This window comes from Microcaecilia unicolor, chromosome 10, assembly GCF_901765095.1.
Source record: "Microcaecilia unicolor chromosome 10, aMicUni1.1, whole genome shotgun sequence".
Taxonomy (NCBI): domain Eukaryota; kingdom Metazoa; phylum Chordata; class Amphibia; order Gymnophiona; family Siphonopidae; genus Microcaecilia; species Microcaecilia unicolor.
This window is the reverse complement of record NC_044040.1, coordinates 88,270,088-88,293,185: the sequence shown is the minus strand read 5'-3', so window position 1 is coordinate 88,293,185 and position 23,098 is coordinate 88,270,088. Positions and strand designations below refer to the sequence as shown.

At 49.4% G+C, this 23,098-nt stretch overlaps 1 protein-coding gene across 1 annotated transcript in view; it reads left to right on the top strand.

Moving 5' to 3' along the window:
• The window catches only part of CAND1 (cullin associated and neddylation dissociated 1), a 369,709-nt gene that overhangs the window by 174,248 nt on the left and 172,363 nt on the right, over window positions 1-23,098 (top strand). Inside the window, exon 8 of the mRNA XM_030215618.1 lies at window positions 18,098-18,390. Within this exon, the coding sequence (XP_030071478.1) occupies window positions 18,098-18,390 (293 nt within the window). The remainder of the gene's footprint in view (window positions 1-18,097; window positions 18,391-23,098) is intronic.

Below are 23,098 nucleotides of genomic sequence, written 5' to 3'. Positions count from 1 at the left end.
TAATTGAGCAGTATTCAGATTTGGTAAATACAAAAGTCCAGGAGGGAAAGGCAGTATTAGCCTTCCAAAGGAAGAATATCTACAGGTATCCAAAAAAGCTTAATTTGAAACTGCAAGGAGCTGAGTTGAACAGTAAAAGTAAAGAGAAAAGAACGAGAAATGCATCTCTTTTAACTTGCAAACAGTGTAACGTAGCAAGATATTCAAGCCGTGCAGATAAGCCCATGCAATAGTATTAAACTCCATGAACTAACAACTAGCCTGCTGCAATACACTCATCCACACTCCATTCATACTAACTAAATAAAGAAAGAGCCAGGAAGAAGAGAGAGAGAACCCCCCCCCCCCACACACACACACATACTTCCCTCACCCAGTCACCATATCAGTCAACAGAATAATAAGTCAATGAAAAGCAAATACAGCAGTTGGTGAAGCTAAGTCCCGGTAGCCACCGCAACCGGCAACTGTTTTTAATCCTTTCCTCCTCCCCCTGACTCTCTTCCAACCTTCTCATAGTGCCAGCAGTGTCGGCGATCAAGGTAGGCCGATCCCGGAAGCTTTCTTTCTGCAGCTCTCACCTCCTCTGATGCAACTTCCTGTCCCCACATAGGTGGGAGCTGCAGAAAAAAAGCTTCAGGGTCCGGTCTGCCTTGATCGCCAACACTACTGGTTCTGAAAGAGAACATTAGAAGAGCACTGGGGGGAGGAGGAAAAGAATGTAAACAGTTGGATCTCAGAAGGGGTGCAGGTAGAAGATGCTGGTTCTCGGGGGTGCGTGCACGGGTGGAAGATGCCAGTTCTCAGAGGGGGGGGGGGGGGGGGGAAGGGAAAAGGGAATGGGACTTGAAAGAGAAGGTTGGGAGAGTTTTTCAAATCCCACAGGGCTTCACCCCTGAACTGCTGAATAAGACCGCTTCGCTATGTCTGGTCCAGATAACAGATTGAAACAACAACTGATGCTAGCATCAACATTCCAAAAGACATTTAGAAATTAGAAGATTTTCAGCTCTCTATTATCCATTCTTAGGTGGAAGATGTCGGTTCGAGGAGGGGAGCACAGATGGAAGATGTCCGTTCTTGGGAGGGGCACACTTGACTGGGTCTGACCTTGGGTTGGGGGAAGGGAGGTGAAAGATGCTGCCCATCAGCTGAGCAGAGGGAAGGGGGCAGGGAAACAAAGATGCCTGACCAGGGGTAGGGAGGGAAAGAGATGCCAGGGAGGGTGAGGTGATCTGGAGAGGAGAGAGATTGGATAAGGTAGTGGGAGAGAAATGCTGAGGGGAGGGGGGAGGCAGGTGATCAGAGGGATCAGAGTGGGAAACACGCCGGACCCAAAGATGGAAAGAGAAGAGAGAGTTTCCTGCCTTTGGATGAGGGGGGAAAGCTGGACACTAAGAGGGGCAGGGACACGGGGGGAGGGGTGGGGTCACAATGGGCAGGTACTAGGCAGGATGCAGAGAGAATGATGGTGGACATAGAGAGAGAAGAAATATCAAATGGACTGGAAAGCCTGGAAAGAGCAGAATATTGGACTCGGGCTAGGGGAATGGAGCAGAAGATGACTGGGAATCGGTGATTGAGTTGGGGAGTGTTTGGGGAGGGATTATGGATGGGAGAGATGGAGAGTCTTTTGAGGGGATAATGAGGATCTGGCAATTAGTAGGTAAGAGTGAGGTTTGTTGATGGGTTGGGAGAATGAGTGAGGGTGTGAAATGGGGAATGGGGGTAAGAGAGAGGGGATGAACTGTGGGGGAAGGCTAAGACATACTATGAATGACCTGGTAGACTGGAGAGAGAATGAGAGGCATTGAAAAGGTATGGGGGTCTTGAGGGTATTGGAGTAAAGGGATGGGTCTCTGAAGGGGTTGAGTGAGGGTGGAAATGGGGTTAAAAAGGGAAATGGGACTTGATATACCACCTTTCTGCGGTTTATTGCAACTAAAAGCGGTTTACATATATTCAGGTGGTGAAAAAGAGGCAGTACGAGTGGGGTAGAGAGTAAGAGATTGAAAGCATAGCGTGGCGGCAAAAGAAGAACAGACACAGGGATGGATGGAGCTGGAACTGGTGAAGGGGATGAGATGCAGTGCAAGATAGGTGAGGACTGAGAGAGAATGTACAGAGGATATTGAGCAGACTGGATGAACTATTCAGATCTTTATCTGCTGTCATCCACTATGATACTGTGAAATGGAGGACTAGGGAGCAAGGGGAATGCTGGAGAGGGGATGAGAGTTTGATGGGAGAAGCCAGTAGGCAGATGAGAGATAAAAAGGAGACTAAAAAGAGGGTGTGAGAGCGAGAGAGAATTAGGATAAAATCAAATAGGTAAATGTGAGAGGGTCTACAGAATACTGCCCCTATCTCTTAAGAAACGTCTCTGGTAGCCTGGGACACCTTAAGAACAGTCCCTCCAGTAGCCTGGACCACCTTAAGAACACGAGACCTGCCCCAGGTGGAGGAGAGCTGGGAGGGGTGGAGCCCATACAGGGAGCATAAAAGACAGGGCCAGGCTGAGATTAAGAAGGCCCAGGAAAGGAAGAACAGAAGCCCCAGTCTATGTCCTGACTGGCTATGTCTAGCTGCTGTGACTTGGCAGAGGTAAGACAACCTTGTACTTTTGTTAAGACTCACAAGCTTTGCTGAGGTCTGGCTGGAGCCCAGACTTGAACCTCTGAGGGAAAACAAGAACTATAGGCTGTACTTGGGGTGTGACAATCCCGGCAGTCACCACTTGTGTTAGGCCTGCTTAATAACTGTGTTTCCTAAATCGTAGAGGTTTACCATCACTTTGTCACGGGCCCTGTGAAGGAACAGGCCCGGTGAGTTCTTTATATAAATACTTATATGTTGTGTTCATACCTTTTCTCCAGCTGCATTATTTTTCTGGCTTATTCCCAACCCTTGTTTGTGGACTCACAGTAAATATAAAGGCTGAGAAGAGAAAAATGGGGGGAAAAAACATAGATCAGTGGCAGACAGGTATAGAGAAGAAAAAGAAGACAAGAGAAGAGAGAAAAATAGAAAGGCAAACCTGGGAAATAATTTTGAAGACTGACACAAGGGGTCAAGGAGGGAGAGAGGTTCTGTATGAGGGGCAAGGAAGGGAGAGTGGTGCTGGACAGGAAAGTTAGTTAGGGAAGAGAGATCCAATGAGGTTGCTGAAAAGAGGGGGAGAGACTTGAGGGGGAGGGAAGAGGTTCCAGATTCCAGGACCTGCAGGGAAAGAAGGAAAAGAGATACCACAGAGAAAAATGAGTGAAATGTTGCATATATAGGGAAGGGAAGAGACATGCTACACATGAAGGGATGAGGGGAGACATGCTACACATGAAGGGAAGAGAGGAGACAGGCTGAGCATGAAGGGAAGAGGTGAGACATGCTGTACATGAAGGGAAGAGGGGAATAAGGCTGCACATGAAGGGAAGAGAGAGGGAAAGCAAGATAGATTTGAGAAGGAGGCAAAAAAATTGATGAAAGCTAAGCACAAAATATTAGTTCCAAACAGACAGGGCAGGAGGTGAGAAAAGAAATTGCAAATGGAAAGGAGACCCTGGAAACAGAGTTAAGAGCAGACAGAGAAACACAGAACCAAAGTTTGGGAACAAGATGATTGGAATAATAAAATCACCAGACCACAAAGGAAAAATGATTTTCTCCAACAAGCAGGTTGCTTGTTCTCACATGTGGGTCAATGTCTGCGTCGGCCTGGTAATCGGACGGCATTTTGCAAGCAAAATATAAAAAAAGTTTTGCCAGAGTCTTCTGGTGCGTGTGCAGTGTGGATTGATTTCCCGCCTGGCGCGTGAGCGTGCCTCTCAGTTTTCTTTTCTCCACGTTGAGGTGCGGTAGAGTTTTTTTCTGCGCTCCTCTCAGGCCCGGGAAGAGTCTTCGTCTGTTTTGTGGCTTTTTTGCCATATTTTTCTTATTTTTTTTTAACAATTTACCGTTTAAAAAAAAAAGGCACCTGTAGTTTTCTTTATTTTTTTTGTCCCCTTTTAAAGTTTCCTTTGTTTTTCGACGTGGCCGGGTTGTTCCCCTCTTTTGTGCCTTTTTTCTTTTAACAGGCACAATTGCATCTTTTGATTTTGCCGAAGCCGTTTTTCCTTCCATGTCATCGAAGACACCCAGCGGCTTCAAACGTTATACTCTGTGCAACCGGACCATCTCAGGTACCGATACCCACGCCTGGTGTATCCAGTGCCTTGGGCCTGACCATAGCCCAGCCGCTTGTAGTTTGTGTCTTCGTATGAAGAAACGGACCCAAGCATCTCGAGAAGCCCAGCGAGAAAGTCTTTTTGGGGCTTGGTCCGATCCTTCGACATCGGTATTGAGGTCAGCGGCGTCGGGAGCAGAGGTAATGGCTGCTGAAAGACCTATTCGCGCTGGGAGCAGTGAGGCATCAAGTGGGTCTCCACCTGCCTCGAGGCCTCCTGTTATGCAGGCCCCCCGGGACCGACCTTTGTCGGACCCAGCCCCGAGGAGGCGTGATGATTCCATGTCCTCATTGGTACCGAGGAGTCTCGATGATGGGCGTCGAGCGAAGGCGAAGAAGCACCATCATCATTCTCCTTCGACACACGGTGCTGGGAGCTCTGGGGCGTCGAGGGAATCGGCACCCGAGAAGCGTTGGTGCCGAGAGTATTGCTCCCCCTCTATTCAGGAGGTGCCGAAGCGTCGGTCTTCTGGCAGCCCGGTATCTGTTCCCGAGCCTCGACAGATTCTGCCACCGACTCCTGTACCGACCCCACAGCCTTGTCCAACAGCGGCTCTCGACAAGCGCATCAGGGCCCTGCTTCCAGAGCTTCTGGAAGGATTGCTGCACCAGTCTGCTTTGGTGTCGGGGGTGCTTGCACCTTCCGTACCGTCTGCTGCAGTGGCATCTGGCCCTTCGCCTGTGGTGAGGTCCCCGACCTCGGTGCCGCCTGCCACCCAGGTCGACTCCTCTTCGACGTCGGTGGAGGAAGCTTCACCGGAGTCCAGGCGGTCGTCGAGTTCTCAGCACTGCCATCGAGGACGTCGTTACTCGGCGTTGAGGCAGGCTTAGTTTCGGACTGCTCTGAGGGATGTCTTGTCCGATACTGAAGATGAGCGTTCATGGGAGGAAGAGGAGGATCCCAGGTACTTTTCTTCTGACGAGTCCTATGGGATTCCTTCTGAACCTTCCCCTCCACTAGAAAGGAGACTGTCTCCACCGGAGAGTGTATCCTTCACCTCCTTTGTCCGGGAAATGGCTGCGGCTATTCCCTTTCCTATGGAGGTTTATGGTTTCAGGTCAATCTATGTTATGTTCTCGCCGTTGCGAGGTCCAATTGACCAATGTTCATTGTTTTGAGTGAGCCTGGTTGCTAGGGATACCCCACATGTGAGCACAAGCCAGCCTGCTTGTCCTCGGAGAAAGCGAAGATACATACCTGTAGCAGGTATTCTCTGAGGACAGCAGGCTGATTGTTCTGACAAACCCGGCCACCTCCCCTTTGGAGTTGTTACTAGTTTGTTATGCTTTTTGATTTAACTGAGAGGCACACTTGCGCGATGGGTGGGAAATTAGTCCGCGCATGCGCGGTGTGCGCGCGCCAGAAGACTGGCAAAACTTTAAAAAATATTTTGCTTGCAAAATGCTGTCTGATTCCCGGGTTGACGCGGACGTTGACCCACATGTGAGAAGCCTGCTGTCCTCGGAGAGTACCTGCTACAGGTATGTATGTTCGCTTTATTTTCAGTTTAGTGAAAATCATATCCTCCTGACAGTGCAAAATAAAGTCGATAGAAGTAAATTATCAAAATCAGCATAATTCAGTCTATTGACTTTGTTTTCCACTGTCAGGGGGATATGATTTTCTTTCTGGTTTTCTGGTGTTATATGACATTAAGAGTCCGGTATCTGCTTTTGGTTTTTGTCTGCATGTTTTTTTGCAGTTCCCTGTTTTGTATCAGGTGAGAGTCATGTTCTGCATTTATTTATATGTTACATTTGTACCCCACATTTTCCCACCTATTTGCAGGCTCAGTGTGGCTTACATAGTACCATAGAGGTGTTTGCCAATTTGGTTCATAACAGATACAAAGTTATATTGTGGTCAGATGAGGTAGGTGTGGATCAGGCATCAAGGGGTCGAAGTACAATCATTAGTTATGCTGTGTTGCTGGGTGCTGGGATTTATGTTGGATCGGTGGGATAGGCCTTTTTGAAGAGGTGAGTTTTGAGCATTTGGGAGTCCGTTCCATAGTTGTGCGCTTATGTAGGAGAAGCTGGATGCGTAAGTTGTTTTGTATTTTAGTCCTTTACAATTTGGATAATGTAGGTTTAGGTATGATCGTGATGATCTGATTCTGTTTCTGGTTGATAGATCTATTAGGTCTATCATGTGGTACTACGCCGTAGATGATTGTTTGTGTACCAAGGTGCAGATTTTGTTCCCTATTTTGTTTCAGGTGAGAGTCATGTTCTGCAACTGAAGTGAAGGATTGTGCTGGCATGTGGTGTGTGTGGAATAATTTGTAACAGTCTATCTCCGAGGACAAGCAGGCTGCTTGTTCTCACGACTGGGTTGACGTCCACGGCAGCCCCCTCCAACCGGAAGAAAACTTTGCGGGAGGTCCCGCACGCAGGGCACGCCCATCGTGCATGCGTGGCCGTCTTCCCACCCGTGCGTGACCGTTCCCGCTCAGTTTTTTTTCCTTTCTGCGCTGGAGAGAGACGTGTTCACGTCCCTCTCTTAGTCAGCCCCGGAAACCGGATTGCGGCCTAGCCCGCGGTTTTTCTTTATTAGTGTACTCGTTTGCGTTATTTTTTTCTTTAAAAAAAAAACAAAAAGAGAGTTTCCTTGTCGTTTTTAGTCGTGAGGGCGCGTCGTCGCGGCCTTGTGGCCACGCGGTCGTTTCTTTCTTTTTCGGGTGTTCTTTTCACCGCCACCATCGACGATTTTGACTTCGCTGACGCGATTTTTCCGTTGATGTCCTCGAAGGTCCCGTGCGGATTCAAGAAGTGTGGTCGGTGCAGCCGGCAGATCTCGCAGACCGATACTCACGCTTGGTGTCTCCAGTGCCTCGGCCCGGAGCATAATTCCAAGACGTGCACCTTGTGTCTCGGCTTAAGGAAGCAGACGCAGGTGGCGAGGCAAGTTCTGCGGGACTGTCTTTTTGGAACTTGCGCCGGCCCTTTGACATCGACCTCGACGGCATCGGTGTCCGACGGCCGGGTCTTCGGTACCAATGTCGAAGGCGTCGGTGCCGACTATGGCATCGACCCCAGGAGCACAGGTACCTTTTGGCCCGCCTGCCTGCCGGCGGTGAGCGGCCGTGCAGGCAGTCTGCCCCGGCCACTCCCGCTGCTCAGGGCCATCGGGACTGAACCCTGTCGGATCCGATACCTCGAGGCCGGGGGGGCTCCACCTCCTCCTCCTCGTCCCTTCCGCGGAGCGCCAATGACAGGCATCGAAAGAAAGCCAAGAAACACCGTCATCGGTCGCCCACGACGCACGGAACTGGCAGCTCCGGGACCTCGAGGGACGACTCGACACCCAGGAAGCAGCAGTGCTGGGAGGAGCATTCCCCCTCGATCGAAGAGGTGTCACTGCGCCGATCCGCGGGTATCTCGGTACCGTCTCCTGGACCCGAACAGCTTCCAGCACCGGCACCCACACCGGCCCCCCTGCCTTTCCCTACAGCGGGCCTAGACGAGTGCCTCCGAGCCATCCTTCCCGGGATCCTGGAAGGGCTGATGCACTCCGCCACTCAGGTGGAGTCCCCGTCGATGGAGGGAGCTTCGTCCCCGCCGGCGAGGGAGTCCACCGCTCGACGCTATCATCGAGGATGTGGTTCCTCGCAGTCGAGACTGGCCCGGTTGCGGTCTGAGCTGAGAGAGCTCATGTCCGACACCGAGGAGGAGGACCCCAGATATTTCTCCTCAGAGGAGTCTGTGGGCCTTCCCTCCGACCCCACTCCTTCACCGGAGAGGAAGCTGTCGCTTCCTGAGAGCCTCTCCTTTGTCAGGGATATGTCTATCAGCATTCCCTTCCCAGTGGTTACTGTGGATGAGCCGAGGGCGGAGATGCTCGAAGTCCTAGACTATCCATCGCCACCTAGAGAGTCTTCCACGGTACTGCTGCACAATGTCCTTAAGGAGACACTGCTTCGGAACTGGTTGAAGCCACTATCTAATCCCACCATCCCCAAGGAAGCGGAGTCCCAATACAGAATCCACTCTGACCCAGAGTTGATGCGGCCTCAATTGCCTCATGACTCGGCGGTCGTGGACTCTGCTCTCAAGAGAGCACGGAGTTCGAGGGATACCGCCTCGGCGCCCCCTGGGCGGGAGTCTCGCACTCTGGACTCATTTGGGAGGAAGGCCTACCAATCTTCCATGCTCATGACCCGCATCCAATCATACCAGCTCTACACGAGCATCCAAATGTGGAATAATGTGCGGCAACTGGAGGACCTGGCCGACAAGATCCCTCCGGAGCAGTCCAGGCCATTTCAGGAGGTGGTCAGGCAGCTGAAGGCGTGCAGAAAGTTCCTGTCCAGGGGTATCTATGACACCTGTGATGTGGCATCTCGAGCTGCGGCCCAAGGTATAGTGATGCGCAGACTCTCCTGGCTGCGTGCCTCTGACCTGGACAACCGTACCCAGCAGCGGCTGGCGGAAGTCCCTTGCCGGGGGATAACATTTTCGGCAAGAAGGTTGAGCAGTTGGTGGACCAACTACACCAGCAGGAAACCGCTCTCGACAAGCTCTCCCACCGGGCGCCTTCAGTATCCACCTCAGCAGGACGTTTTTCCTGGGCCAGGCAGGCTGCACCCTACGCCTACAGCAAGCGTAGGTACACCCAGCCGGCCCGAAGGCTTCCTCAGGCACAGGGATAGTCCCAGCGCGCTCGTTCCCGTCAACAGCGTGCGCCTAAGCAGCCCCCTGTGCCTCCACAGCAAAAGCAGGGGACGGGCTTTTGACTGGATCCATAAGAACATAGCCGCCATCAAAGTATCCGTGCCGGACGGCCTGCCGGTCGGGAGTGGGGGAGGTTGAAAGTTTTTCACCAATGGTGGCCTCTTATAACCTCCGACCAGTGGGTTCTCCAAATAGTGTGGTGCGGATACACCCTGAATTTGGTCTCCACTCCACCAGATTGCCCACCGGGAGCCCAATCCTTCAGCTCCCATCACAAGCAGGTACTTGCAGAGGAACTCTCCGCCCTTCTCAGCGCCAATACGGTCGAGCCCGTGCCACCCGGGCAGGAGGGGCAGGGATTCTATTCCAGGTACTTCCTTGTGGAAAAGAAAACAGGGGGGGGGGGATGCACCCCATCCTAGACCTGAGAGGCCTGAACAAGTATCTGGTGCGAGAAAAGTTCAGGATGCTTTCCTTGGGTACCCTTCTCCCCATGATTCAGAAAGACGATTGGCTTTGTTCCCTGGATTTAATGGATGCTTATACTCTCATCCCGATACTACATAAGTACATAAGTAGTGCCATACTGGGAAAGACCAAAGGTCCATCTAGCCCAGCATCCTGTCACCGACAGTGGCCAATCCAGGTCAAGGGCACCTGGCACGCTCCCCAAACGTAAAAACATTCCAGACAAGTTATACCTAAAAATGCGGAATTTTTCCAAGTCCATTTAATAGCGGTCTATGGACTTGTCCTTTAGGAATCTATCTAACCCCTTTTTAAACTCCGTCAAGCTAACCGCCCGTACCACGTTCTCCGGCAACGAATTCCAGAGTCTAATTACACGTTGGGTGAAGAAAAATTTTCTCCGATTCGTTTTAAATTTACCACACTGTAGCTTCAACTCATGCCCTCTAGTCCTAGTATTTTTGGATAGCGTGAACAGTCGCTTCACATCCACCCGATCCATTCCACTCATTATTTTATACACTTCTATCATATCTCCCCTCAGCCGTCTCTTCTCCAAGCTGAAAAGCCCTAGCCTTCTCAGCCTCTCTTCATAGGAAAGTCGTCCCATCCCCACTATCATTTTCGTCGCCCTTCGCTGTACCTTTTCCAATTCTACTGTACTGCCAGCACACAGACAGTATCTCCGATTCCGTCTGGGGACACGTCACTTTCAGTATTGTGTGCTACCCTTTGGGCTCGCCTCTGCACCACGAGTGTTCACGAAGTGTCTTGTGGTGGTTGCGGCGTACCTACGCAAGCTGGGGGTGCACGTGTTCCCATATCTCGACGATTGGCTGGTGAAGATCACCTCAGAGGCAGGAGCTCTTCGGTCCATGCAATGTACTATTCACCTTCTGGAGCTGCTGGGGTTTGTAATAAATTATCCAAAGTCCCATCTCCAGCCAGTTCAATCTCTGGAATTCATAGGAGCTCTGCTGAATTCACAGACGGCTCAGGCCTATCTTCCCGAGGCGAGGGCTCAGAATCTCCTGTCCCTCGCTTCCCAGACCAGAGCGTCTCGGCAGATGTTGAGACTCCTGGGCCATATGGCCTCTACGGTCCATGTGACTCCCATGGCTCGTCTTCACATGAGATCTGCTCAGTGGACCCTAGCTTCCCAGTGGTGTCAAGCCACCGGGAATGTAGAAGATGTCATCCGCCTGTCCATCAGTTGCCGTGCTTCGCTGCACTTGTGGACAAATCGGACCAATTTGACCCTGGGACGTCCATTCCAAATTCCACAGCCCACGAAGGTGCTGACGATGGATGCATCCCGCCTGGGGTGGGGAGCTCATGTCAATGGGCTCCACACCCAGGGGGTGTGGTCCCACCAGGAACAAGATCTTCAGATCAACCTCCTGGAGCTCTGAGCGGTCTGGAACGCACTGAAGGCCTTTAGGGATCGGCTGTCCTACCAAATCATCCAAATTCGGACAGCCAATCAGGTTGCAATGTATTACATCAACAAGCAGGGGGCCACTGGATCTCGCCCTCTGTGTCAGGAAGCCGTCAGGATGTGGCGTTGGGCCTGCCAGTTTGGCATGCTTCTCCAAGCCACATACCTGGTAGGCGTAAACAACAGTCTGGCCGACAGACTGAGTAGAGTCATGCAACCGCACGAGTGGTCGCTCCATTCCAGAGTGGTACGTAAGATCTTCCGAGAGTGGGGCACCCCCTCGGTGGACCTTTTCGCCTCTCAGACCAATCACAAGCTGCCTCTTCTGTTCCTGATTACAGGCACACGGCAGACTAGCGTCGGATGCCTTTCTCCTCCATTGGGGGACCGGCCTCCTGTATGCTTATCCTCCCATACCTTTGGTGGGGAAGACCTTGCTGAAGCTCAAGCAAGACCACGGCACCATGATTCTGATAGCGCCTTTTTGGCCCCGTCAGATCTGGTTCCCTCTTCTTCTGGAGTTGTCCTCCGAAGAACCGTGGAGATTGGAGTGTTTTCCGATTCTCATTTCGCAGAACGAAGGAGCGCTTCTGCACCCCAACCTTCAGTCTCTGGCTCTCACGACCTGGATGTTGAGGGTGTAGATTTTGCTTCGTTGGGTCTGTCTGAGGGAGTCTCCCGTGTCTTGCTTGCTTCTCGAAAGGATTCCACTAAAAAGAGTTACTTTTTCAAGTGGAGGTGGTTTGTTGTTTGGTGTGAGAGCAATGCCCTAGAACCTCGTTCTTGTCCTACACAGAACCTGCTTGAATACCTTCTGCACTTATCAGAGTCTGGTCTCAAGACCAACTCAGTAAGGAATCACCTTAGTGCAATTAGTGCTTACCATTATCGTGTAGAGGGTAAAGCCATCTCTGGAGAGCCTTTAGTCGTTCGATTCATGAGAGGCTTGCTTTTGTCAAAGCCCCCTGTCAAGCCTCCTGCAGTGTCTTGGGATCTCAACATCGTCCTCACCCAGCTGATGAAACCTCCTTTTGAGCCACTGAATTCATGCCATCTGAAGTACTTGACCTGGAAGGTCATTTTCTTGGTGGCAGTTACTTCAGCTCGTAGAGTCAGTGAGCCTCAAGCCCTGGTAGCTCATGCTCCTTATACTAAATTTCATCATAACAGAGTAGTACTCCGCACTCACCCTAAGTTCCTGCCAAAGGTGGTGTCGGAGTTCCATCTTAACCAGTCAATTGTCTTGCCAACATTCTTTCCCAGATCGCATACCCGCCCTGCTGAACGTCAGTTGCACACATTGGACTGCAAGCGAGCGTTGGCCTTCTATCTGGAGCGGACACAGCCCCACAGTCCGCCCAATTGTTTATTTCTTTCGACCCCAATAGGAAGGGGGTCGCTGTCAGGAAACGCACCATCTCCAATTGGCTAGCAGATTGCATTTCCTTCACTTACGCCCAGGCTGGGCTGACTCTTGAGGGTCATGTCACGGCTCATAGTGTTAAAGCCATGGCAGCGTCAGTGGCCCACTTGAAGTCAGCCACTATTGAAGAGATTTGCAAGGCTGCGACGTGGTCATCTGTCCACACATTCACATCACATTACTGCCTCCAGCAGGATACCGGACGCGACAGTTGGTCCGGGCAGTCGGTGCTGCATAATCTGTTTGGGGTTTGAATCCAACTCCACCCTCCAGTACCCGATTTATTCTGTTCAGGCTGCACTCTGTTAGTTGTTCTTCGTAGGTCAATTTCTGTTATGCCCTCGCCGTTGCGAGGTTCAATTGACCTGGGTTCTTGTTTTGAGTGAGCCTGAGAGCTAGGGATACCCCAGTCGTGAGAACAAGCAGCCTGCTTGTCCTCGGAAAAAGCGAATGATACATACCTGTAGCAGGTGTTCTCCGAGGACAGCAGGCTGATTGTTCTCACCTACCCTCCCTCCTCCCCTTTGGAGTTGTGTTTTTCCTCATTCCTTTGCTTGTCATTCAACTGAGCGGGAACGGTCGCGCACGGGCGGGAAGACGGCCGCGCATGCGCGGTGGGCGTGCCCTGCGTGCAGGACCTCCTGCGAAGTTTTGTTCTGGTTGGAGGGGGCTGCCGTGGACGTCAACCCAGTCATGAGAACAATCAGCCTGCTGTCCTCGGAGAACACCTGCTACAGGTATGTATCATTTGCTGTCTTGCTCTAGTTTCCCAGTAGCAGGTATATTGGTTCTCTAATGCATTTCATTAGCATAATTAAATGAAATAACTACTACTGAAGGTTACAGGTATGGGTGGGAATTGAGAAGTTTACTTGTGGGGATGGAATGGGTCTTAGTGGGGACGGGTGGGTATGGGTTAGATTCCAGAGGTGTGCCGCGAGATGAAAATATTTGAAAATCACTGTTACGTCACATAGTAAGAACTCATTTTGATAATTAAAATCCTTGAAGTTTATTTAAAAAATGTATTCTGACTATGCATAATTAAGCTGTATCAATGCTGGTTGGTGAAATGAGAGGTGATTTTTGAAGGCATTTGTTTAAATGTGTAGGGCACTATTTCAGTATCATATTAGAAGATGGGAATCCTTCAATTCATTAGTAAATATTAGGTTTAAGTGGTTAGGCTTTCTGACATTTCCCCAGCTGATTTACCACCATTCATAATTTTTGAATGTTCAAGGTTGGTGAACTGTGATCTGCCTGCCTTTGAAATGGGTGAAAGTGAACTTCCTTACCATCTAAGCTAGACCAGTTCAGATGAATGGATTATGTCCTCCTGGCAGGAGCCAGAGAAAAGCAGCCCCGAGCTGACTACACTCCCCTTATAGGGAGCTGGTGCTGCTATCAGCTCTACAGTATTGGTGCTGGCTCCAGCAGATGGTGTAGTCATGTGGCCTGATGCAGAAAATCTGTAGGCCCAGATTTCTCATGGTGCATAGACAGAATCCAGGGAATGTTGAGGGCAATAGCCTTTTGGGCTGATTTCACTCTCCTCTTGGGTATATACTAGAGGACTAGGATTGGCTGAAACTGGTCTATATAGTTTTGAGGTGCTAAATCCAGTGGTGCTGGGTCCTTCCCCCTGCTTGTCCCTTCAGATTTTTGTGAGGGTTTGTGGCTGCAGTACTTATTGCCCTCCCCCTCTACTCTTGGGGGAGACCAGAGATAAGTAACCCATATGCCACTTTAGACCAAGAATTTCAGTTTTTCTATGGTGTGCCCTTCGTTTTGCCAGTGTTGAACCAGTGGTGCTGATAAACTGTTGCATCTAATGTTGCTACGATGCTCAATTCTTCTTGTTTTAATCATCCTTGTTGTTTTGCCAATGTACAGCAGATTACACAGACAGATGATGATGTATATGACATTGGCAGTATTGCAATCAGATGTGTGGTGAATTGGGTATGATTTCATGGTCTCCTGGTGTATGAAGGTGCTGGTTTCGAGAGCATGTTGACAAACACTACATTTCACACATCTGAAGTGACCAGGGGAATGAATATTGTCGCTAGGTAGTTCGGGAAGACATGATAGAATTAGTTTTTCTTTCAGGTTCCGGTCTCATGAATGTGCAATGATTAGTCTTTTATTTTTGAAGCAGTAATGTCCTTGAGGATGTGCCAATATTTTCTTGTTGGGGTCTGCACCCACTCTTGCCATGATTACTGCTAGAACCTCCACGTTCTTTGATTCGTTTCTTACACTGTTAAAACAAATAATACTTAGAAGTGAAATAAAAAGAAAAGTTTATTCTGGAAATGAGTAAATAGTAGCTCAAGCACAGACTTATAGCAAGTCTGAAATACAGAAATTATTAGATAGACTTCCTTGGGTCCATGCCAGTTCACTGCCGTGGAAACAAGAAAGTCCAACGTACATAGATTTCCCTTATTTTTATACAATTGATTTAGTGCATGTTATACAATAATCCAGAAACTAATTACCATTTTAGCACATCCCACTAATCAATCATCTGCTTTCCTAATCCAACACATCTGACTCTATCCTATTAATTATCAGTTCATACCCTAATTCCTAGAATAGCAGTTACGCCACTCCACCTGACTCTGAGTCATAAAGCCATGCTATCTTCACCCATCATACCTTTCACAAATTCCAAGCCCACCTCCTCATGCTACTTCTGCAGGTTTTTTTTTTATATCACATATCCAGACTATATACTAGCTGACCTTGTGGTTAAGCTATCAGACTGTTCCCAACTTCCCCTTTTCACTATCCAGATAGAATGTGGTTTCAAATTGTATGAAACACAGGAAATCTTGACTCAAGAATTAATACAAATCTAAATATCCATTAAAGTTATCTTAATTACATTGGACCATTCTGTATGCATGTGCTGATCTTCTAAAAGCCTATAACAAAGTTCACAATCAATAAATTCTTAAGCTCTTGTACAGTATCTTGCCCTAGACGTGATCTTAACATTGGTCAGCAAAAATACAGAAAAAAGTTTTTTTTTCCATTCTCGTGATGCACTCTCTCTCCAAGATCTTGTATAACCATCTCTCACCCACACACATCTGTCTCAGTAAAAAGGTCCATTTCCCCTTCTCCCATTGTTTGATCAACAAATCACACTAAATGCATAAACATGTTTTTGGGTCCAGTTTAGTTAGGAGTGTGAGTCACAAAAAGGTCGCCTTGCAGCCTGATCTAGTGAGCAAGGCTTGAAAACAGCACACAGAATAATTAGGGGGGATGAAATAAATCTTACAGGTGATCCTTGTTTGTTTATTATCCAAAGGGGTGCTTTGAATATACAAACATTAGGGGTCCCGAGCCCCCCAAGTTCCCCACAGTCTAATGCTGTTTTGAATGTATTTGGACAAGTATGAGAACCTTACTGCCCATATTTCTGTTCTCATTGCCAGTGCACATTTGCACAATTCACAGTACCAGTACAGAAATGTATTCTTCCATTCTCTTATCTCGACATCTGTTTCAATAATTTTTATTTTTCCTTTCTGTTTGGTTGTCATCACATTTTCTTCACGATCATATTTGTTTTCTACTGCAAATGTTGCTATTCTCATCATTTATGGAATCTTTTTCACCTTTCCCTCCAGTCTATTGGTCAGCTTCTTTAACATCACACCCACTCCCAGCTACGTCACTGTCCATATATTACCTTTTTATTTTTGGCGCTCTTTTCCTGTTTCAAATAGCCGTCACTTTCTACACCTCTCCTATTTGCCGGTTTGGCATTTTATCATCGTCTTTGAACAACATCGTTATCCTCAGTGGTGTACATTCTTTTAGCTTTCTCCTTTTATTTCTGTTTTCATTTATATTTTAATTTCCCCCCTCCCCCCTTTTTTTGGCAATTTATTTTTACATTTTATTTCGTATCATGCATTTCTTCAGCGCGCCTGTTACCTTTTTTTCGCCCTTGGCATCTATACCACATCACTGTTTTTCTTTCTCCTTTTTTCTGTGTCTGTCATGTGCTATACAGTAGTTTCTTTTCTTCTTCCTGTTCACATCACCCTTTTCTACCATGTTTTCTTTTTTCTGTCTCCTTTTAGACAACCTTCTCATCATAGTTCACTTGGGGCCATATGCACAAAGCTTACATTTCTATTAATGTTTGCTTTAGACTGGTTCTAGCCAGTCTAAAGCAAACGTTTAGGTAGCTAGGAATGTTTGTGCAGCGCTGCGTACGCCTTGTAGCGCTATAGAAATGCTAAATAGTAGTAGTAGTAGGAATGCACAAAGGAGTTTTCCGTGGCTCTAACGTGTGCCATTAGCAGCCACTGAGAACCCCATGCAAATGTATTACAATGAGCTCATTTGTAATCTAATGTGTATTCTACGGGATACACAGCTCCAGAGCAGCCCTATTTTAACAAGGAAATTTTATGGCTGCTCTGGAGCTGTTGGAGAGGAGAGAAACATAAGCAGGAAGCTATAAAGGCTGCCTGCTTGTTCTTCCTACCAACTCAGTTCCTGCCACCCCCCCCCCCCCCCCTTTGAATTTTTTTTTTAATTTCTCTGGTGGTACAGTGGACTTACAACCCTCCTCCCCCCCTGCATCTTATTTCCCTTGTGGCCTAGTGGACTCTGCCCCCCCCCCCCCCCCCCGATCTTTTTTTAAGCTTTGCATGTTGGTGTAGTGGACCACGACCGCGCCCCCCCCCCCCCCCCCCCCCCCCGGTGACACCGGAATGTTTTAAAAACATTTTCCCTTGTGGTTCAGAGGATCAAACCCCTTCCCTTGTGCAGGCACACACCCCTCCCTCCGTCACTCCCACACCTGACCCCTACCCCTCCCTCTCCCTTTGCAACTAGGTGGAGGCAGAGGGACAGGAGCAATGACTCTTCCCTCCTGCCTTGGGTCTGCATGGAACAAGATGCCAAGAATTCACTGGTCAGGGCCTGGGAGCCACCATTTTGTTTCGGGCAGGCAGGAGGGAGAGGCTGTTGCTCTTACCCTCCTGCTCCACCGCATTGTAAAGGTACAGGGAGGGGCGGGGGTGTGGGGCGGGTGCAGGAGTGAGGGGTTTGTTCCTGGGAAGGGGTTTCCTCTTGCACCAGGGAAGGGGTTTGGTCCACTGGACCACTAGGGAAAGTTTAAAAAAAAGATTGAGGGAGTGAGGGTCCCACCAGTGTAAATTAAAAAAGAGGTGGAGGTCCAGTGCATCAGAGCTGTCAAATGGATTTGACATCAGTGTGAAATCCATTTGACAGCTCGAACTAGCAAACAGTGAGGATGCACACATTGTGATCCGTGCAGCTCATTTGCATGCGATCCCCTTTGCTTTGCTGGCTGTTAGCGAGTCGCTAAATTTTTGCGAGGGCTGCGTTCGTGCATCGGAACCTTGAGATTGTGTTCACAATACAATCATTTCTATTGTACATGACTCCTACCCACTGCGGTCTCCTCCTTTTTCCGTTTAGAAAGATGCCTGACCATGACTTATTTTATCATGCTTGTCTGACTACAGCTTATTTATCTCTGTTACCTTATACGTATACGTAGATTGTAAGCCCTTTTGAGCAGGGACTGTCTTTTCTTCATGTTCAGTTGTGAAGCGCTGCGTACGACTGGTAGCTTTATAGAAATGATTTATAGTTGTAGTAGTAGTAGATCTTAAGCACAATATTTTTTTTTTTTTTGGGGGGGGGGGGAACGTATAGGAAAATAGGGACAGTTTTTGAACGCACACAACAATATCAGAGGTGAATGAGATGATGATGTAAGAGGAGTTGCACTAGAGAGAATCCGCAGAACAGTAAGGGTAACAATATGATAGTAGCTTTCTAAGAGAGATGTTCTTGCCTTTTGACTTAGGAAGTGATGATGAATACAGTGATGATGATGATATGAGCTGGAAAGTGCGACGTGCAGCTGCTAAGTGCTTGGATGCTGTGGTCAGCACTCGACATGAAATGTTGCCGGACTTCTACAAGACAGTGTCACCTGCCTTAATAACCAGATTTAAGGAACGTGAGGAAAATGTAAAAGCGGATGTTTTCCATGCATATCTTTCCCTTTTGAAACAAACACGACCTGTACAGAGTTGGCTTTGTGACCCTGATGCAATGGAGCAGGGAGAGACACCATTCACAATGCTTCAAAGTCAGGTTAGTTTAAAAGATTCCGTCTTGGTTTCAGAAAAGGGCACCATGAAAGAAGTGATTTTATCAGTTGTCTTTTGCACTTCTGCAGTAACTCATATTTTGATTTTGCCCACTTTTATTGCAGTGAGGGTTACTAAGGAAACAAGACATGCCTCATTTTTAATGGGTGATATGTTTGTGCCATAATGATTGGGTAATACTGGACAAATATTAACAATAAAATCTGTATAATGATGTTTGGCAATATTTTATAGGAGCATAAGTTAAGCTATCTTAGTCAGTCTAAAAGCCATCATGCTCAGCAACCTGACGAGTCTAGGCCACAATTACCTGGCAGATGATAAAAAAAATAGATATATTTCTTATAGCTTATTTCAAAGGATTAATGATGACTTTTATCAAGTCTACCTGGATAATTTTTTGTGGAGATTTCTTGCATAAAATTGGCCAACCTTCTTTGGAACCTATGTTGCTTTGACTTCATCTTCCAGCCATAAATTCCGCAGCTTAATTTTGTGCTGCGTGAAAAATTGCTTAAATTGTTTTCAGTCTGCTGAATGTTAGTTTCATGGCGTATCCTCTTGTAAACTATTTCAACCCACTTAGGATTTTATAAAGTTGCTTATAAAAGTTGTTCCCTTTGTTGGGTCTTATTCAAACTGAAGAAAAGCTAAACAGGTTAGGCTCTTCATAATGGAGGTGTTTCATTCTGTTTATCATTTTTGTCACCTTTTTCTAGTTCTATTATATCTTCTGTGAGATGGGGTGATCATAACTGCACTACAGTAATCAAGGTGTGGTCACACCTTAACCTGTGCAGACTCTGGCAATATTTATTCACCATTCTTTGTTGAATTATCTCGAATACTCTGCTGTTTTGGCAGCTGTCTGACCCCAAGATCTTCCTCTGGTGACTTCTGTCTGAGCCCAACATTTTGTATCTGTAGTTGTTTTATTTTCCCTATGTGCATCTCTTTACATGTGAAGGCAGTTCTATAAACTTGGCAGCAGTATTTAGGAATGTGTGTAGAATACATAGAAATATTGAAAAAGGTAGCAGATAAACACAACATGGCCTATACAGTCTGTTGATCCATACCGTCTATGATCCCTTCCTCTCTCTTGGAGATCCTGTGTGCTTGTCCCATTCTTTCTTGAATTCAGAGTCTGTTTCCACCACCTCCACTGAGAGGCTGACACCCTTTTCTTTAAAGAAGTATTTCCAAATGGTTATTGCAGTGGCCTGTGAACCAGAGGAACCAGGTTTGATTCCCATTTCAGCTCCTTGTAACTCTGGACAAGTCACTTCTCTCCATTAACCCAGGTACAAAATTTGTATCTGTATATAATATGTAAACTACTTTGATTGTAACCACAGAAAGGTGGTATATCAAATGCATTCTGTTTCCCTTCCCTTTACACCTTCACCCTATATGCTTTCATTCCAGAATTCCCTTTGAGTTGAAAGATTTGCCTTCTGAGCCATTAAACATATCTGTAGCATAAAATGTTTCTCCGAGGACAAGCAGGCTGCTTGTTCTCACTGATGGGTGACGTCCTCGGCAGCCCCTCCAATCGGAATCTTCCTAGCAAAGACCTTTGCTAGCTCTCGCGCGCCCGCGCGCACCGCGCATGCGCGGCCGTCTTCCCGCCCGAAACCGGCTCGAGCCGGCCAGTCTTCTTTCGTCCGCACTCGGTACGGCTGTGTTTTTTGCCGTGGTGAGCCTCGGAGAGTCGACCTCGCGCGTCCGTTATTTTCTCGACGTGTTTTTTCTTCGGAAAAGTTTCTTTTCGTTCGGAAAGTGCTCCGGAAACCCTCTTGGGTTTCGTTTGCCTCTTCCCGTATTTCCAGTTTTTGCCCCGGTAAGTTTTCTTTCGTTGTCGGGGTAGGCCTCTTTTCGGCCTCGGTCGAGATTTTTCTCCCTTAAAGTTTTGGTGCTCCAAATTCGTCATTTCGGATTTTGACTTCGCCGGCGTGATTTTTCCGCCCATGACATCGAAGCCTTCCAGCGGCTTCAAGAAGTGCACCCAGTGCGCCCGGGTAATCTCGCTCACTGATAGGCACTCTTCGTGTCTTCAGTGTCTGGGGGCCGAGCACCGTCCCCAGAACTGTAGTCTGTGTTCCCTCTTACAAAGGCGGACTCAAGTAGCGAGATTGGCCCAGTGGAACGTTTTGTTCTCGGGCTCTTCGTCGGCATCGGCACCGGGGTCATCGTGTGCATCGACGTCATCAGCGTCCAGACCTTCTTCCTTGGCTGCCAGTGCATCGAGTGCATCGAGGCATCGGCCCTCTGCATCGGCGCCGAGACATCGGATAGCTGCATCGACGTCGGTGGTACCGGGACCTCGTCTCCTGATGTCGTCGGACGGTGGTGCATCATGTGGAGTGCAGGTGAGGGCTGTCCATTCCCCTGCTGGTGGCGGTGAGCCCTCGGGTGGGTCTCCTCCTACCCTGAGGGCTCCTGCGGTACAGCCCCCCCGAGACCGACCTCCTTCGGCCTCGGCCCCGAGGAAGCGACGGCTGGATTCCACGTCCTCCTCGTCGGTGCCGGGGAGCTCCGGTGACATGCTTCGGAAGAAGTCGAAGAAGCATCGACACCGGTCCCCTCCCCGCGTCGGCACCGAGAGCTCTGGGTCGCCGAGGGAGTCGGCACCCAGCAGGCATCGGCACTGAGAGGACCGCTCACCCTCTGTTCAGGAGGTGTCGATGCGCTCCACTCTGGACAGCCCGGAACAGCCTCCACGCCCGGAACAGGTTCTGACGTCGACGCCTGCATCGACCTCCATGCCTTTCTCTGCAGCCGCTCTGAACGAGAGCCTCCGGGCCGTTCTCCCAGAGATTCTGGGAGAGCTGTTGCGCCCTACCCCTCCGGTACCGGCGGTGCTTGCGCCTCCGGTACCGTCGAGCGTGGCGCCGGCTGGCCCATCGCCCAGGGTGAGGTCCCCGACGTCGGTACCGTGTGCGGTGCCGACTGCGGCCACCTCCCAGGAGGGCTCCCCGACTACGTCGGCGGAGGGAGCTTCGCCGATGCGGGCGAGGGAGTCTACCTCTCGACGCCCCCATCGTGGACGTGGCCCCACGGAGTCGAGCCGGGCACGGTTGCAGACGCAGGTCCGTGAACTTGTGTCTGACACAGAGGGTGAGGCCTCGTGGGAGGAAGAAGAAGACCCCAGATATTTCTCTGACGAGGAGTCTGAGGGTCTACCTTCTGATCCCACTCCCTCTCCTGAAAGACAGCTTTCTCCTCCCGAGAGTCTGTCTTTTGCTTCCTTTGTCCGGGAGATGTCTACGGCCATCCCCTTCCCGGTGGTTGTGGAGGACGAGCCCAGGGCTGAAATGTTTGAGCTCCTGGACTATCCTTCTCCACCTAAGGAAGCGTCCACTGTTCCCCTGCACCATGTCCTCAAAAAGACATTGCTCGTGAACTGGACCAAGCCTTTAACTAATCCCCACATCCCCAAGAAGATCGAGTCCCAGTACCGGATCCATGGGGACCTAGAGCTGATGCGCACTCAGTTGCCTCACGACTCTGGAGTTGTGGATCTGGCCCTAAAGAAGGCTAAGAGTTCTAGGGAGCATGCTTCGGCGCCCCCGGGCAAAGACTCTAGAACCTTAGACTCCTTTGGGAGGAAGGCCTACAATTCCTCTATGCTCGTGGCCAAAATTCAGTCTTACCAGCTCTACACGAGCATACACATGCGGAATAATGTGCGACAGTTGGCGGGCTTGGTTGATGCTCTTCCCCCTGAGCAAGCCAAGCCTTTTCAGGAGGTGGTCAGGCAGCTGAAGGCGTGCAGAAAATTCCTGGCCAGAGGAGTTTATGACACTTTTGATGTTGCGTCCAGGGCCGCTGCTCAAGGTGTGGTGATGCGCAGGCTCTCATGGCTGCGTGCCGCCGACCTGGAGAATAGAATCCAGCAGCGGATTGCGGACTCGCCTTGCCGTGCGGACAACATTTTTGGAGAAAAAGTCGAGCAGGTGGTAGAGTCTCTCCACCAGCGGGACACCGCATTCGACAAGTTCTCCCGCCGGCAGCCTTCAGCTTCTACCTCTACAGGTAGACGATTTTTCGGGGGAAGGAAGACTGTTCCCTATACTTCTGGTAAGCGTAGGTACAATCCTCCTTCCCGACAGCCTGCGGCCCAGGCTAAGCCCCAGCGCGCTCGCTCTCGTCAGCAGCGTGCGCCTCAGCAAGGCCCCGCGGCTCCCCAGCAAAAGCAAGGGGCGAGCTTTTGACTGGCTCCAGCAGAGCATAGCCGACATCCAAGTGTCAGTGTCGGGCGACCTGCCAGTCGGAGGGAGGTTGAAAGCTTTTCACCAAAGGTGGCCTCTCATAACCTCCGATCAGTGGGTTCTGCAAGTAGTCCGGCAAGGATACACCCTCAATTTGGCCTCCAAACCTCCAAATTGTCCACCGGGAGCTCAGTCTTACAGCTTCCAGCACAAGCAGGTACTTGCAGAGGAACTCTCCGCCCTTCTCAGCGCCAATGCGGTCGAGCCCGTGCCATCCGGGCAAGAAGGGCTGGGATTCTATTCCAGGTACTTCCTTGTGGAAAAGAAAACAGGGGGGATGCGTCCCATCCTAGACCTAAGGGCCCTGAACAGATATCTCGTAAAAGAAAAGTTCAGGATGCTTTCCCTGGGCACCCTTCTCCCCATGATTCAGCAAAACGATTGGCTATGCTCTCTGGACTTGAAGGATGCCTACAC